We start from the raw sequence: 15,754 nt of genomic DNA, 5'->3' as shown, positions 1-15,754 counted from the left end.
AACGTGGAGCTAACTTCCTTTTTACTCCTTGTGGAACTACTACTTCCTTTAAGAATACTCCCAGCTGATATTTAGGTGGTTTGTTTTGTCTTCGTTGCCTTACTTGTCTTGTTTTTGCAGCATCTTCGGCATACCCTTGTGCGATTTGATGAGCGTGTTTCATTCTTTGTTTATATTCAGAAGCAAAATTATCTTCGATATCATAGGAGATTGTTGTGGGACTTTCAATTAAATCATAAGGATAGGTAGGATCTCGTCCATATAATAAAAAGAATGAACTTTCATTTGTAGAAGAGTGCACTGCCGTGTTGTAGGCGAATAGTGCATAAGGTATCCATTCATCCCAATCTCTTTGATCTGCTGATACGTAGTGAGATAAAATGTCAACGAGCGTTTTATTAAATCTCTCAACAACTCCGTTGCAAGCTGGATGATATGCTGTTGTCAGCAGTCGTTTTATCTTAAACATATCACATACTTCCTTGAACATTTTAGAGACTAGATTAGTTCCTCTATCTGTTAATAATTGAGTGGGTGTAGAATGACGTAATATTATGTTAGTGATGAAAGCTTTTGCTACAGTTTTACTACTAACATCCTGTAGGGGAGACCGGGGCAACTTCGGCATGCGGGGCAAGTTTGTCAAGCGCTTTTTTTAAAAAACAAATTAAAAGGAGACTTTAGGCAGTTGAGTTTTATTGGTGGCTTGTTGAGTGTAGTGTTTTTATTGTTCTCCAACAAGCGTAGTTGAATTATCCAGCAATTTTTCATTTTCGTTCAATTCCATATAATATTTTTTTTCCATTTATATTGAATTGGAAGGTTTTGTTATAATTTCATGATAACGAAAGTTACTTTTCCTGTTAGAAGGATATAACTTCAACTTATTCACGTGGCCAGATCGTGGCTTGGCATTCTGTTCTCAGGGTTGTACTTAATGTTTCGAAATCATGACTAGCGGGGTAAGATCGGCAACATAAAGCCACATTAGAAGCAAAGGATAAAAATCAAACAGATGATAAATGAAAACATGTTTGCATTTGTTATTCATGTATATATGTCTTTGAACTTGCATTTCGTTGTAATAATATTAAATGGGTGTTGGATTTGTATTTCTTTGTTTTAATAGTGAATTCCAACTTATACATTGTTAATAACATAATTTTATATACGTGCCTATCTTGCCCCATTACTGTTGCCCCTATACCAGGGGCAACTTTAATAAAAATAATTAAAATAATTACAACTTTACAAAAAGAGAGAAGTTGCCGATCTTGCCCCTATACCCGGGGCAACTTCGTCAATTTCTCTCTTCTTGTAAAGTTGTAATTATTTTAATTATTTTTATTTCCAAACTGATTTTAACCAGTTCTATAGTAAGGTAACATTCCAATAGACAATATGCAAAGCTTTTTTTTCAGTTTACAGCAGTATTTATTACACAAAATTTAAGTAAAGCTTAACATGCCGATCTTGCCCCGGTCTCCCCTATAGGAATTGCTTCCGCATATCGACTAAAATGATCAACAAAAACTAATATATACTTATTTCCGTTTGTAGTAAGTGGTAAGGGTCCAATTATATCCATCGTGGTTCTTTCAAATAAATGAGTAAGAGGTGAAAATAATTGTAACTCAGCCTGTGACCTTCATCCTCTATGTCTATGTTTAGCACAGCTTTGACAACTTTGACAATATTGTCTTATTTCCTTTTTCATCTCCAGCCAATAATAAACTTTTTCTATCTTTAAACGCATTTTGGTTTCCCCTAAATGTCCTGCTATCGGAGTATCATGATAAGAGTGAAGAATAAGTTCCTTTAAACTTCTTGGTACTACGATTCGGTACCAACTTCCTCTTCTTCTATTATTTATTATCTTATGTAATAATATTCCCTCTTCATCTATATAATATTCTTCTAAATTTATATTGTTCAATTTACCTTCGAAATTCCCTTGGTTTAAAGCTTGTATAATGATTTTCCATCTTTCATCTTGTTGCTGTAGTTCCTTTATTTGCATCCTGGAAAAGATAGGTTCTACTTCCTTGATCTGTCTAATAGGAATACGACTCAGAGCGTCAGCATTTTGATGTGACGTGTCTGCCTTATGTACAACGTCAAAATCGAACTCCTGTAGAAAGATGATCCATCTGGATAATCTTGAGTTAGTGCATGAGTCTTTGTTACTGATTAACCATCGAAGTGGACGATGATCTGTAATTATTTTAAATTTCCTTCCATATAAATACGGTTTAAAATGTCTGACAGCCCATACTGTAGCTAGGCATTCCTTCTCTGTAGTACTATAATTTAATTCCAGTTTTCTTAACAGTCTACTGGCGTACGCTACCGGTTTTTCCTTCCCATCTTCTTCTTGAGATAATACAGCACCTAAAGCTACATTAGAAGCATCAGTAGATAGTATAAATGGTTTCGTAAAGTCAGGTAATTTCAATACAGGTGCAGATGTAATTATCTCCTTTAATTTGTCAAAACTTTGTTGTTGTTCTGGACCCACTGTGGTGTCCTTCTTTAACAGACTGGTTAAAGGCTTAGCTATCTTAGCATAAGAGTCTACATGCCTTCTATAATATCCTGTTAGTCCTAAAAATGCCCTAACAACTCTCTCAGTTTCAGGTTTGGGGAATTCTATAACACATTGAATTTTCTCATGATCAGGTTTTATTCCTTCTCTAGATACCTCATGGCCTAAAAATTTAATCTTTCTCTGCAGGAAATGACATTTCTTTGGTTTCAATTTGAGACCTGCATTTGACAACCTTATAAAAATTTGTTCTAACCTTTTAAGATGATTAGGAAAGTCTGAACTAAAAGCTAATATGTCATCCATGTAAACTAAACATGTCTTCCCTTTTAGTCCGTGTAAAATAAAGTCCATGGCCCTTTCGAAAACAGCTGGACTCGATCGTAAACCCATTGGAGTGCGATTCCAATGATAATGTCCATCAGGTGTGGAGAATGCGGTCTTCTCCTTATCGCTTATACCTATCTGCCAAAAACCTGAAAGTGGAGAAAAATTTCGCTTCGCCCATCAAGCTAAGGGACTCCTGAACTAAAGGAAGTGGGTAAGGATCTACTTTAGTGATTTTATTAAGCTTCCTATAGTCCACCACTAATCTAGGCGAACCATCAGATTTCCTAACTAATAATGTTGGGGAACTCCATGGGGACGTGGAGTGTTCAATAATATTATGCTCTAAAGGCCCATCTATTATCTCATTTAACTGTTCTCTCTGCGCATATGGTATTCTATAGGGCGGTGAATATATTGGGGCTGCATCTCCTGTATTAATTTCATGCTTTACTATATCGCAATACCCTAAGTCATAATTATTCGTCGCAAAAATATGTCTGTATTTGTATAGTAAAGACAATAACGCTTCTTTATGTTCCTTACTAATATCTGTCCAATCAAAAAGCTCACTAAATTCTTTCTTTGATAATTTCGCTGTTGCTTCTTCCTTTATAGTACTTACTGATGTATTATCTTCGACAGCATCTAAATATGTTCCTACCTTAACACCTTTTTCTAATTTTATAGTTTTATTTGTAGGGTTGCACAGCCTAACAGGAACTTGCCTTTTCCTAGTTGGGGAAACCAATACATGTGTTCCATTAACTCCTTCTATTTCTATAGGGACGGTTTCTATTACCCCTACTCCTTTCTTTTTATTATTACCTTGAATTCTAGCAATAACTATATTATCTGTCCTAGGAGGAAGTCTACAGGTTTCTATTAAAACTACATCTTTTCTTCTTCTTAATTGCTCACCTGACCCCCTTTTATTTGGCGTTTCCTTTCGCTTGCTTGATCGGGCAATCCCATCCGGGTTTCGTGGTTTAATACCGCTATCTCTTTTATCTAATTGCAATTGATATTTCTCAGTACGACTAGTATTTATAAAATCTCTATCTCTAAATTTTTCCTGAGTTCGGGAATAATTTCTACCTTGATCTCTAACTTGAGGTACCTTTCTCGTGATTCTACCTTCTTGGCAATTTGTAAATGGATCTATTATTCGTGAAGGTTTACACGGGTCTATAAACGGAACAGACGTCCTTCCGGATATTTGTACCCTTCCATTCTGTAAATCAGGTATAATTCCTTTCCTAACTGTCATATCTCTCCCTATAATGCCATTGCATGGGTAGGTGACTTTTATGTCCACTATACAACACGCAAAGGGGAAACTTACGTTACCAATCTGAAAAAGAGGATTCACAATTCCATAGGTTCTTATAGAGTGTCCAGTGGCGCTTCTTAGATCTGTCTTTACCTTATAGTCAACAGGTATCTTCTGTTTTTCAGCAAAAGTTTTTCAGCAAATGCTTTAGACATGAGCATAACTTTTGCTTTTGTGTCAATATGAAAAATCGCCGGAATTCCTTCTATATAACAGGTCAATGCAGGTTCATGATGAATTCTTAAATATTCTAAATCTTCTTCCGTTTGGTATATTTGTCTATGATTTGACATTGGTTTACTGTTATTATAAGAAAAATATCGAGAATGTCTTACTCTGCCTCCTCTGTTTGATAGCTTATGAGCCGATTTAAACGTATATAGTTGTCTTCTGTCTCGTCTTCCTTCTACACTATTTACTGCACCCCTCCAAGAATTCGAATTTCCTTGATTAAAGCGAACTTCTTTTTTATTTCCATAATTATCTCTTTCACGAATATTTCTCTGAGGGATTCGTCTATTCTCATTATTTCTATCTCTATTCCTTCGAGAATCCTCATCTCTCGTCATATTATTAAACGGAGGTTGATAACTATTTCTATGCATGGCAGCATTTACTTCTCTCCGACGGAAGTCGAGTGTTTGTGGTCGGTTTCCGTTAGGAACTTGTTCCGTTGATCGGAAATATTTCGTATTTCGTCCTCTTTCTCTATTCCTTTCTTCTTGTGATTTTTTTACAAATGTATTGAATTGATTTCGTAAATCTCCTATAGCCATAACCACTTCTTTCATTTGTTGTTCGGATTTCGATTCTATTTCCGTTAACTTATCCTCTTTGTGGTTTATTAATTCTCCCTCTTCCTTCATTACCTTCAAAAGACCTCTAGGATGAGAAGTGAGGAGCTCGATATTCTCCTCATTTATTGCTATTTTTAAAGTCTGGTCAAATGTTTCGGGTTCTCTTGACATGACTCTTTTTCTTATCTTTATGTCGACCCCATTCATAAATTGTACCTTTAACCTTTCATCTAACTCTTTCTCTTTGACTCTTTTTATTACCGCTATTTCAGCGTCATTGGCCCCCTCATGCGTTATTTCAACTTCTTCGGCCAGAGCTTGGAGACGTACCGCATAAGTTTGTACGTCCTCATCTCTCGCCTGGACGCATGCGTAGAACTTCTGGATTCTATAAGTGTAGGGAATCTTTTCGAAACGCGCTATCATTATTTTTTTAAATTCGTCATAATCATCTACTTCCTATCTTTTCTTACAAATTCTCTGGCAATACCAACTAATTTTAATTTAGCAACAACCAGCATCTGTGCCTTTGACCATGCTGCTACTCTAGTCACATCCGCTAATATATCGAAAAATTCGGATACTTTCGGACCTTTTACATCCCCTGAAAATACCGGTAAGAGCGGAATCATTCCACCTAATCCGCCTAACGTTATTGGATTACCAGCTAACGTAGCTCGCGGTGGTTCTTACCTATCTCTATCCATTTTAAATTATCTCTATACTTATTACTAACTTAAAATAAATCAAATTATTATTATACTCCTTCAATACAGATTCTATCTATCTACATCAATCGACTATATGTCTCTCAATCCAAATCAGATCTCCCATCAATTCAATTCGAAAACCTTTCTTCTGGGACAGATTCAGACCCCACTCCTGCTGCACCACTTGTGAGATTGGCCAAGGGTATAGGGTTGATCCTATACCTCTTAGGGGCTCAGATTAACCGAAATCTGTTCTCTGAGTTTCGGATCGAGAGATCCGATCCTAATCAGGATTTTGACCGGGAGGCCTTTTTAATATTAGAGAGGATATAGACGGCAAAGTCTTTATCCAATGTCAGGATTCGTGACACCAGTTTATCAAATGAAATGACTCTTAATTTGTGTCTGAATCAGATCTCACACGCGTGTTTGTCCGCGGAATTTAATTGACATAACACTACTACTAAGAGATAGAGGCAGATGAGTTAACCATTCAGATATTAATCAAGGAATAAGATTTTTCGAAGAAAGTCAAAACTAAGAAACTAGTTAGAAGAAAAGGAAGCATGATCCTCTCCCGAACTCCGGATGTGAGATCCAGCCTGGGGTACAGATCTTGGTCTTTGCCGCTTACGGGGACCATTCATCAGTTCAGTCATTAATCCAGGTCTTATAGAATCAATTTTCTTTTTGAGAAAGATTTACTAGAAATTAAAAGGAACGGAATACAGAAATAACTTGAAGATAAGGGAGTACGACTTGATTATTATTATTATTATTTTCCAATTTGAACTGTGGTGATGAACATTTTTTTTCATCATTACCGAAATCATTCTCCTTCTTGAAGATTAGGCCCTTCAATAGTGGAGTAAGAACCTGTCAGAGGTCAAGTAAAATATCGAAATTATACTTCCTCGTTCACGTCACTCCCCGTATTTGACCCAGAATCATCATGCTGCTATAATTGATATTTCTTTTTCTGATATTAGTGATAAGGATCGCATAATAAGCTCATGTCACATAAAAATATTTGTCTGATGGACTAAAATTACCTCTCTGTTTGAAGATTGGGCCCTTCAACCGGTTTAACAAAAGAAAGGACGTATAAAACACGACTGTTTATTAGAGTCCAACTCCGTCTCTTCTGCAAAATTGTTGCGGTAGACCTATTGACCTCGATTTGGCCACTGTCATCATTTGTGATTTGGTCCATCCGGCGAGCTTTGTTAACTCTTCTGGAGAATCGAAATTTTTTTTCTTCTCTCCTACAAGAATAGGTGACGTCTCATCGAATATCTGTGATTTCAAGCTAAGTAATAAAATGAAATATGATTTTTCTCCTCGGTGAAACGATACCTCTTCTTAACGGACTACCTGGAACCTAAGATTTGTCCCCTCCTTTGTGTTTCTTCACATGCGAGTAGAAATTAATCTGGTCATAGAGCTATATATATATATATATATAGATGTGTGTGTATTTATAAGTGTCACCATTATTAATAGATGTAGATCTTTTGGTGCCAAAGGTCTTGAAAGAGCATGTTTCCTTCGTCGTGGGACACGGAGTGAAATTTACGTTCTCATCTTAAGAAAATATAGCAATTAAGAAATTTTGAGAGACTTTGATGTTAGCATAGAGTTGCGTTTTGCGACAGTAATTTCATCCTTCTGAACTTCTGGTGTGAGAGTAGCTGAGAATATGAATCCTTGTCTACGCCGCCTACGGACTCCCGAACGTAATTTGAACCTGAACCTGAGGATTATCGTTGCATATCATTTCTTGCCTGAATGAAGTCGACTGACCAATAAACAATATTTTCCAGAGCCATGATTTCCTTGAAACTCAAGGTTTCTACTTGAACAAAGTGTTATAATGATATCAGGAGATAAATCTAGGCCAATTCTCCTCCTAGACCACCTGGTGTTGTTGGAAGTTCTTGAATTTGAGAGAAGAAAAGAAGGGACCTCTTCACTCTTTCATCTCTTCTTGTAAGACGTTTAACCTTTCCGATTAAGAAGAAAATACTTGGGGCAAATGTGATTGTACCTTTTGATTGATCTATCCCATGAGAAAACTACAGTCATATGGTTCACGTAACATAACTCTTTGGCATATGTTTGAATATTTTCATGCTCTGAATACAGTCCCTTATGTGCTCTGCATCCATTTAAAATTTGGGTGACTTTTTAGATCTCCCGAGAATATCGGCAATAGAGGATCAAGACCAAGTTCAAGGCCATATGATCAACGTACTCATCTCCCTCCAGACCTGAACCAGCCATTTCTCCTGGAGTCTTCCTTTTGGATTGAGATAAGCGTGATCCAGAAATTATTTTCTAATCAAGAGTAAAAAGACGTCAAGCTCTAAACTTTCTCTGGAATGAGTTCTTAAATGGGAGAGGCTATCTGTACCACTTATGGAGGATGGAATACGTTCTCTTCATCAGATGATATGGAATACGCGTTAATTTCTCACCAAAATGAAATAATATTTTATGACAATATTATTTGTTGAGGGCTGATGCTTTTACTCGAGACAAAAGGGCATGCTGTGCATACTACGATTAAAATATAATGAAACTAAAAAAGGAGAGACGAATTCAGATTAAATATTTAAATATAAACATCAATTTCCAATAATTCCAAATTAACATAAAAATTATATTATCTCAAAATATTGTAGCTTGATTATTAAGTATATTTGTAATTTTGATTAAATTATGTCTTACCATATCGAAAGACGTCATGGCACCGCTGTCGAAAATAATGGCATTGGAGGGATTTCCAACCGGAAGCATGAAAGCAAAGGAACATACGATCGTCACGGGTAATAAAAAATACAGAGGATGAATAGAGATGGCCACTGCCTGTAAATATGTTATTCTATTTTAAGAAAATTTCCTCCAGAGAAATATTATATGAATTTTCAATATATTAACAAATATATTATAATTTGATAATAATAAGTACAATTGTACTTCTTCGTCCAGATATATAGAGTAGCATCTTTTTTACCAGACATTTGCCAACAATATTGATTCGCGTGACTGGCATCCGTCTTGGCACTTACAAAACCTTCGTTTTACTTTGTGGTAAGCCTGTTAGATATTGGGAATATCACAGTATTGGTGTAATATGGCTGCCGTAATTAGCGAACCAACGATTAGTTATTTCGCGGAATAACAAGAAAGAGAGAAAGAAACATTTAGCTTCACGTAATAGGAAGAAAACATTAGATACTTTATGCTTATTCAGAAATTTGTAAGACAACGTTACGTGTAATTGAGTTTTCATTCAGTACTATGTGATTTCGTTAATTCTTACCATAAAAAGAATTTAGTGTAAAAATTAACGGCGCGTTATTGCTAATACGACTCTTAATAATCCGGCCTACCCACTTTTGTTTAATATAAAAATTAATGTCAATCATTCTCTTCTTCATTTAAAAATTCATAGATTTAATAAAAATACATTTTCTAAAACTTTATATCAATAGTATTTTATACACGAAATTGTAACAATTAATTATTGAATATTTTGAAATTTTTCTGCGTAACCATAATTTATTGCAGTAAGTTTTGTGTTAAATTTAAGTAATCCTACACGTTATTCGTAAAGTGACCGTAAGCAAAAAAAAAGTAAAGTCGATCACAAGATAGGAGAATGGTTTGAAGGAGTACGGCATTGCAACACTTGGGCAATCTGTCAAGAGGAAACCTCCCGAGAGAACTTTCTATTGTAAACTGGCCTCTATTTAGGTGTTGCAAACGTGAAGAAAACCCGAAAACTTCGGTGTTCAGTGGTTTTATCCACTATATTCTCGAACATTATCTCTATTAATTTCCGGAATTAGCTAATAAGAGTGGAGAAAATTAATTAATTAAAGGATCAAATCAAACATCATAATTAAGTACAGAATTAAATGCTATGGACATTTTATTTAAAGACAATTTAAGTATAATATGAAAGTACTGTATTAAGTACAAGGTAATATCATATGAAAATCACATTTCTAAGCAGTGATTTTCTCACTGCTTAGAAATGAAAGAGCCCATTAAATGCCTTGGCCGAAACACCTGGAAAGAATAGAAATCTACATAGCCTTCGGGAGAGGGAAGGCAATTCGAAGAGACAAGACAATCTCTATTTCATCAGCCTGGAGAGCTCTATTTGAGTTGGCCTAATTCAATGCATGGTATCTGACATACGCAACTTTGCGCCTTCGATATATATTTTGAAAAAAAAAAAAAAAACATTCTATTCTAAGATTTTAATTTTAACTTTTTGTTCTTCCCTTCATGTTCTATCATCAGTCAAACCTGTGTATGTTAATTGAAAAGTGGCATTACATTTGTCTGTTTTTCTTTGGTAAAGATAAGCTTGGTGCTTGGAGGAGAAATACAGGCAAAAGTCTTTAGAAAACAATAATACAGGCAAAAGTCTTGTGTGTACCGCTTGGAATGTCTTGTGTGTACCATGCTTAGCTTTACCATGGAAACACTAAGAAAAATTTTATATCGTTTTCTTTTTCTATTACGTAATTTTGTTAAGAGAAAGAAAAATTTCTCTTACCATTTCATTAATAACAGGAAGAACTATTGTAGTAATGGACATGTTGCTTACTACCTCTGTTAAAGCTGACGTTACGAAAACTAATATGAGTAACACAACTTGAGGAGACAGAGAACGAAGATGAATAAGCTGACTTCCTAACCAAGTGGAAAGTCCCGATTTCTTAAAAGAAAAATAATTAGACTCTATAATATTATAATAAAATTAATGTTTTAATAATTTTAAAAATGGAAATTACCTTAGAAGCTTCGGCCACAGTAAATCCACTTCCTAGCAGTAATAGAATGCCCCAAGGTATCTTCTTTTGAGCAGTTTTCCAGTCTAATAGTGAAGGACTGGTCTTCATACTACTCGGTTTCGCTGGTATTACGAACAGAAAAAGGCATACGGCAATGGCTGGAGTAGCATCTCTTATTCCTCTATAAAAAATATCACATATAATAAATCATCTAACGAATAATGTATCTTATGAAATAGAAATTAGTAAATTATCTTGCTTACGATCCATAAGGAAATAAAGAAGACCATCCCGTGATAAACTGTGGTTCTCTCAAGAACCACAAAAATACTAATATTGTAAAGAGACCAAGAACTGCAATTTCGTGAAAACTGAAAGATAAATTTGTTACAGATTTAAAATACTATAATCTAATTAAAACAACTCACAAAAGAGATTTCGTATATTTACCTAATACTTCCTAATTCTTCGTATGATTTTTGAATAACATTTTTAATTACATTCTGTGCATCTTTATCGGTAGTGATACTATCGAATAAAGTAATTATCATATGAAAATTTAAATTTAATGTATAGACCAGAGGTGAGCAACCCTTGGTACGCGTGCCATTGAAAAACTCCAAGAAAAAACTTTCCATCGCAGATATAACGATTTTGACACGCACACTTAAAGAGCTCTGTTGCCCACTCCTGTTATAGACTTTAATTTGACTTACCAACATCCAACGAACATAATTTGTAGAATAATCCAAGATAAAATGACGCATACGATCATGGCGGGTGCATTGTAGAACAACCAAGATGCAAACGTTAATTCAATTGATTTTGGATAGGTACTGCGGCATTGACAAAACAATACATTAAATTATGTTAACGGTCGATAATTTATAATGGAACTTACTCTTCCATGAATCCTTTGAGAACTAAATTTGGTCCGGAACCGATAAGAGATCCCGTTCCTCCACAATTTGCTGCGTAAGCTACGCTCAAGAGCAATGCCTTGTTTAATGTTTTGTAATTAATTTCTTTTCCGTTTGTGAGAGAATCTTCTGAACTAAAAATTCTATTTTTTAGTTATGACTAATTAAAATAATTTTTATGTTTTATTTTCCAAAAAATTTACCTTTGAACTAATGTATTAGGAATGGTATCTATTGTATTTACAGATTCTTTCCTGTTCTGTGTTGGAATGTAGAGCACTAGATATAGTAATATCTATAATTAATATAATTCTTATATGCAAATTTGTAAACAGATTCAACGATTCAAATTGAAATTCATGTATGACATATATTATATATTGAACAACATGTAACATACATTATTTCGAATTTTAATTAACATTAAAAATCCCTCTGAGATCAATCATTCCTGTTGAAAGTACCTAAACTGACAATGGTGCTTTTTCATTCTTTATCGATAAAGCAAACATTCTTAATCGTGTGGGATTTTTAAGCACACTTTTAGCAAGTATGCATTTAAAAAATGAATAATCAAAATATTAAAACGTATAATTTAATAGCGATTTTAATCAAACCAAGCAATCTTCACTCCATGTATGAAAAGAAAAAGATCAATAACTTGTAACACATTTGGCAAATTCTACATTTATCATTTTATAATAATTTAATTACGTGATATTAAAGGACCTACCGACATTCTCGTCTTTACTGCGAAAGCACTTTTCGTTTTCTGCGTGTTTTCTCAGTTCGTCCATAACTGCTTCGACAATGGGTACCATCATGGCAGTCGTTGCGGTGTTAGATATCCACATAGATAGAAACATGGTCGTTATCATGAATCCCAACATTAGCCTGGAAGACTTTATTCGATTATTTCGTTCTATGTGACGCCTCTTAGTCGAATATACCTACCATCTGACACCGGTTCCTATCGTTAAAAGAACTTTTAGAGCAATTCTTTTATGCAAATTGCAATGCTCTACTGCTGATGCTATAGTTAAGCCTCCGACATACATCATGATTGTGTCCTTGAAAATTTTAATAAAAATTTATTAAGATTATACAGTATGTAATTTAGAATCGTATGCAAATAGTTATTTTTAAGTAAAAAACATCAAATAATTGTGAAATAAATATTTAAAGGTGTTTATGTACTGTACAAGTAGCATCCTACTGGTCATTTGGATCTGTCACAGAAACTAGGCGACACTGACCATGCAGTCGCATGACGTAGAAATTGCAGTGTGACATCAGTGGGGGAGAGAAAGGAGGGCAAATGGTGATTCGGATAATTGAACTTCGGTTAATTGGCATTCGGATTATTGGACATACAAAGAAATATAAAGCGTGATCGTACTTCACAGACACGGTAAAAGAAAAGATTTCTTCTGTGAATTAGAGTGTTTTTGAAACAAGACGGTAAAAGTTTATCAAAGAAAATATAAATGTACGTGTAATTTATATAGAAGATGGTCACGAATTCAAAAAAGTTTACCTACTAATTATACAATGATAAATGCTATAAAATGTGAATGAATGTTCAAAAATCTCATGCTTATAGTAAAAAAATTTATGTTAAAATATTTATACTTTCATGTAAGGTGTGCACGTTTCTGCAGTAGTAAGCACTCCCAGAAGAGGAAAGAGAACCACTGGAATAAGAGCAGTTACAGCCAACGGAAGAGGCTCCGTCATAAAATAAATTGCCATAATACTGATGACATATCCACATTTTGATTCCTAAAAAGCAAATTAAAAAATTGAAATATTTATACTTTAAATTTACAATTACATATTTTATATTCGAAACATTTCACGAATAACACTTTTATGAATTAATTAAATATTTAATTAAAAGTTTTAGTTTATGATATTATTCAAAAAATAACTTTTATATTATTAATTATAATAAATGAAATTGTGTATGACGCCATCTGCTGTGAGATTTTGTTATAAAAAACTTTTTATATTATTAATTATTATAAAAAAACACACAAAAAGACTTAATTTTGAGTGTAGAGACAAGTTTTATTTTTAAAAAAATAGCAAATGTCAATAACGCTCACAATCTTTACTAATTTCGACACCTCTGGAGATATGACACATGACACCCCCTCCATCTCCCCACAATCTCGACCCTTAGCCATCAAAATTTAATAACATCAATGTCAATATATACAAGTTACCGTACCAAATTTCGTTTTTTAATATTCACCCCATTTATATATTAAACAAAATAGACACAAAACACACATACACATTACACACCCATGAAATTTTTGCCTGTTGTTTTGACTTTTTTGGGGTTCACGGGTCTGGTACTGGTATTATAGATTGGAAGACTGTCAAAAGACTTAACATATTTAAAGAGAGAAAGCTGGGGGAGGAAGGGGTACAGGAAGGGAACCAATACTTTCTGTTATGTATGTGTAACAGCCTAGAAAGTAATACAGTATAACTTAATAAATAATTCATTTTCGTGACGATACACGCTTCGGTTTTTCTTGTATATGTAACAATTATTCTTACCTTTAATGTATTTATTTAAAATTAAATATAGTTAATGAAACACAGTAGAATATACAGTAGTAAATTATTGGTTGTGAGTTGTTTATATAATTAGGATACTTTAAAGATTACACGCGCTTAGTTCATTGATTGGCTGAACTCGTAAAACGTAACAATAAATGAGTATTTTGAAAATGCGAATGGGCGTTATATTTCTTCTCGATTTCCGCCAATTACGCTCGCTATTTGTTTTCAGCTTCCAACCAATCGGTGATAAAAATGTAATTCATTATTATCTTGTTTATACTTGACATAATTATCCGCTCTGACTGGAGAGAATTGTGTCAAGTATATTTCCAATGCATTCGTGTCTAAGTAATTTTTGGACATATCTTTTAAAAGCTCTGGAAAAATTGTACAAAAAGCTATTATTTGAGAAACTAAGAGCTCCTTTTATAGAAAATAATGATCTTAGATTGGTGCTCTGTAATGGCGATTTCATCGAGTAATCCTTCAAGGAAGAAGGCTTCAAATTCGTGATGATTTCCGAATTACAAAAGGACATACTTCGAGTTATTTTTATTCTAATCTTCCACTTTCGCTTTCTAGATTCAGCAGAATATTAATTAGTTCAAGGACATTCGAACGTCAAACTAGAAAATGTCTTCGTAAATACAGAAACACACTCGATAATTCGCTTATTGTATACAAAATAGCGTTGTATGCCATCGAATAACATTGATTACGATGTCACTTAATATCATATTACAATTAAACTGGTTGGAACAAACTATCAAGAATTTTTCCTGAATATTCTTAAAGTTTTTATTCTAGTGGATCGAATATTTCGGGCATTATTCTAATGAGAACACGAAAAAGATACGATAAATATTACTTTCCCTGCTGTTATAATTTAATATATAACAAAGGAAAAGTATAGCGATCGGTCAAAAAAAAGATCCCCTCCTTAAGATTTTTACGTTTTTGAACTTAGAAACATCGAGAAATGAAAAAGAGTGTATTTTTCTTCTGTATGTGTGGATGTTAGTGTATGGGGGTGCACGATTTTGTTCACCTTCTTTGAAGCTTAATAACTCTTGTGTCTTTTGTCGAAAATTTCTGAAATTTTGCAGGATGGTTTGTGTATTAGGGCGATTAATGCTGTTAAATTTTGGTGGTTAAAGATCGAGAGGGTGGGGAGATAGAGGGAATCGTGTGTCGTATCGCGAGTGGAGTCAGACTTAATTAAGAAGTTATACGTTATTACCATTTGCATTTTATTTTTTTATTCTACTTTCAATAATACCTTATGTTGTATGTTTGTATTTAAGAATGTCATACTTCACTTCATTTAATTCCCCTATTAAAATACTTATAAAAGCATGCTTTCGATTGTTTTAATTTTTAAAATATTACAATATACAGTAATATATAAATTATTCTTTATTTCTTTTTATAACTAGGTTGTTATTTCTAATAGGTTTATTATCACAAACAGAAAATATTTGAATAGAAATTTAGACATAAAATATATTAAACGTTTTCCTTGTGTAAGAGAACAAGTTCTATTTAATGATACTGTTTGGAAAGATAACATGCACCCTATGTTAGTTCGTGAGATCTTCCTATTGGATGAATTCGAATTGGTAGAATATTATACATCAATGTGACGCAAATTTTGCATTTTTACTACACCGGCTATTATTATATAATATAACAAAGGGGATAAGTATGACAATAGATCAAAAAGTGGCCCCCCAA

General features: G+C 33.9%; 1 protein-coding gene across 1 annotated transcript in view; it reads right to left on the bottom strand.

The window, feature by feature from the left end:
- The window catches only part of LOC111615094 (solute carrier family 13 member 5-like), a 31,183-nt gene extending 17,965 nt beyond the window's left edge, over nucleotides 1–13,218 (bottom strand). Inside the window, exons 1-11 of the mRNA XM_023356484.1 lie at nucleotides 13,076–13,218; nucleotides 12,398–12,513; nucleotides 12,177–12,337; nucleotides 11,647–11,722; nucleotides 11,425–11,577; nucleotides 11,240–11,359; nucleotides 10,974–11,051; nucleotides 10,787–10,894; nucleotides 10,524–10,704; nucleotides 10,286–10,447; nucleotides 8,443–8,580 (exon numbers count right to left, since the gene is read on the bottom strand). Coding sequence (XP_023212252.1) covers nucleotides 8,443–8,580; nucleotides 10,286–10,447; nucleotides 10,524–10,704; nucleotides 10,787–10,894; nucleotides 10,974–11,051; nucleotides 11,240–11,359; nucleotides 11,425–11,577; nucleotides 11,647–11,722; nucleotides 12,177–12,337; nucleotides 12,398–12,513; nucleotides 13,076–13,195 — 1,413 coding nt within the window. The 5' untranslated portion in view covers nucleotides 13,196–13,218. The remainder of the gene's footprint in view (nucleotides 1–8,442; nucleotides 8,581–10,285; nucleotides 10,448–10,523; nucleotides 10,705–10,786; nucleotides 10,895–10,973; nucleotides 11,052–11,239; nucleotides 11,360–11,424; nucleotides 11,578–11,646; nucleotides 11,723–12,176; nucleotides 12,338–12,397; nucleotides 12,514–13,075) is intronic.
- Nucleotides 13,219–15,754: the final 2,536 nt, after the last annotated feature.

This window comes from Centruroides sculpturatus, unplaced genomic scaffold (genome assembly GCF_000671375.1).
Source record: "Centruroides sculpturatus isolate CEXI.00-Female unplaced genomic scaffold, Cexi_2.0 scaffold1940, whole genome shotgun sequence".
Lineage (NCBI taxonomy): Eukaryota > Metazoa > Arthropoda > Arachnida > Scorpiones > Buthidae > Centruroides > Centruroides sculpturatus.
The sequence above is the reverse complement of the archived record's forward strand: the minus strand, read 5'-3'. Positions and strand labels throughout refer to the sequence as shown.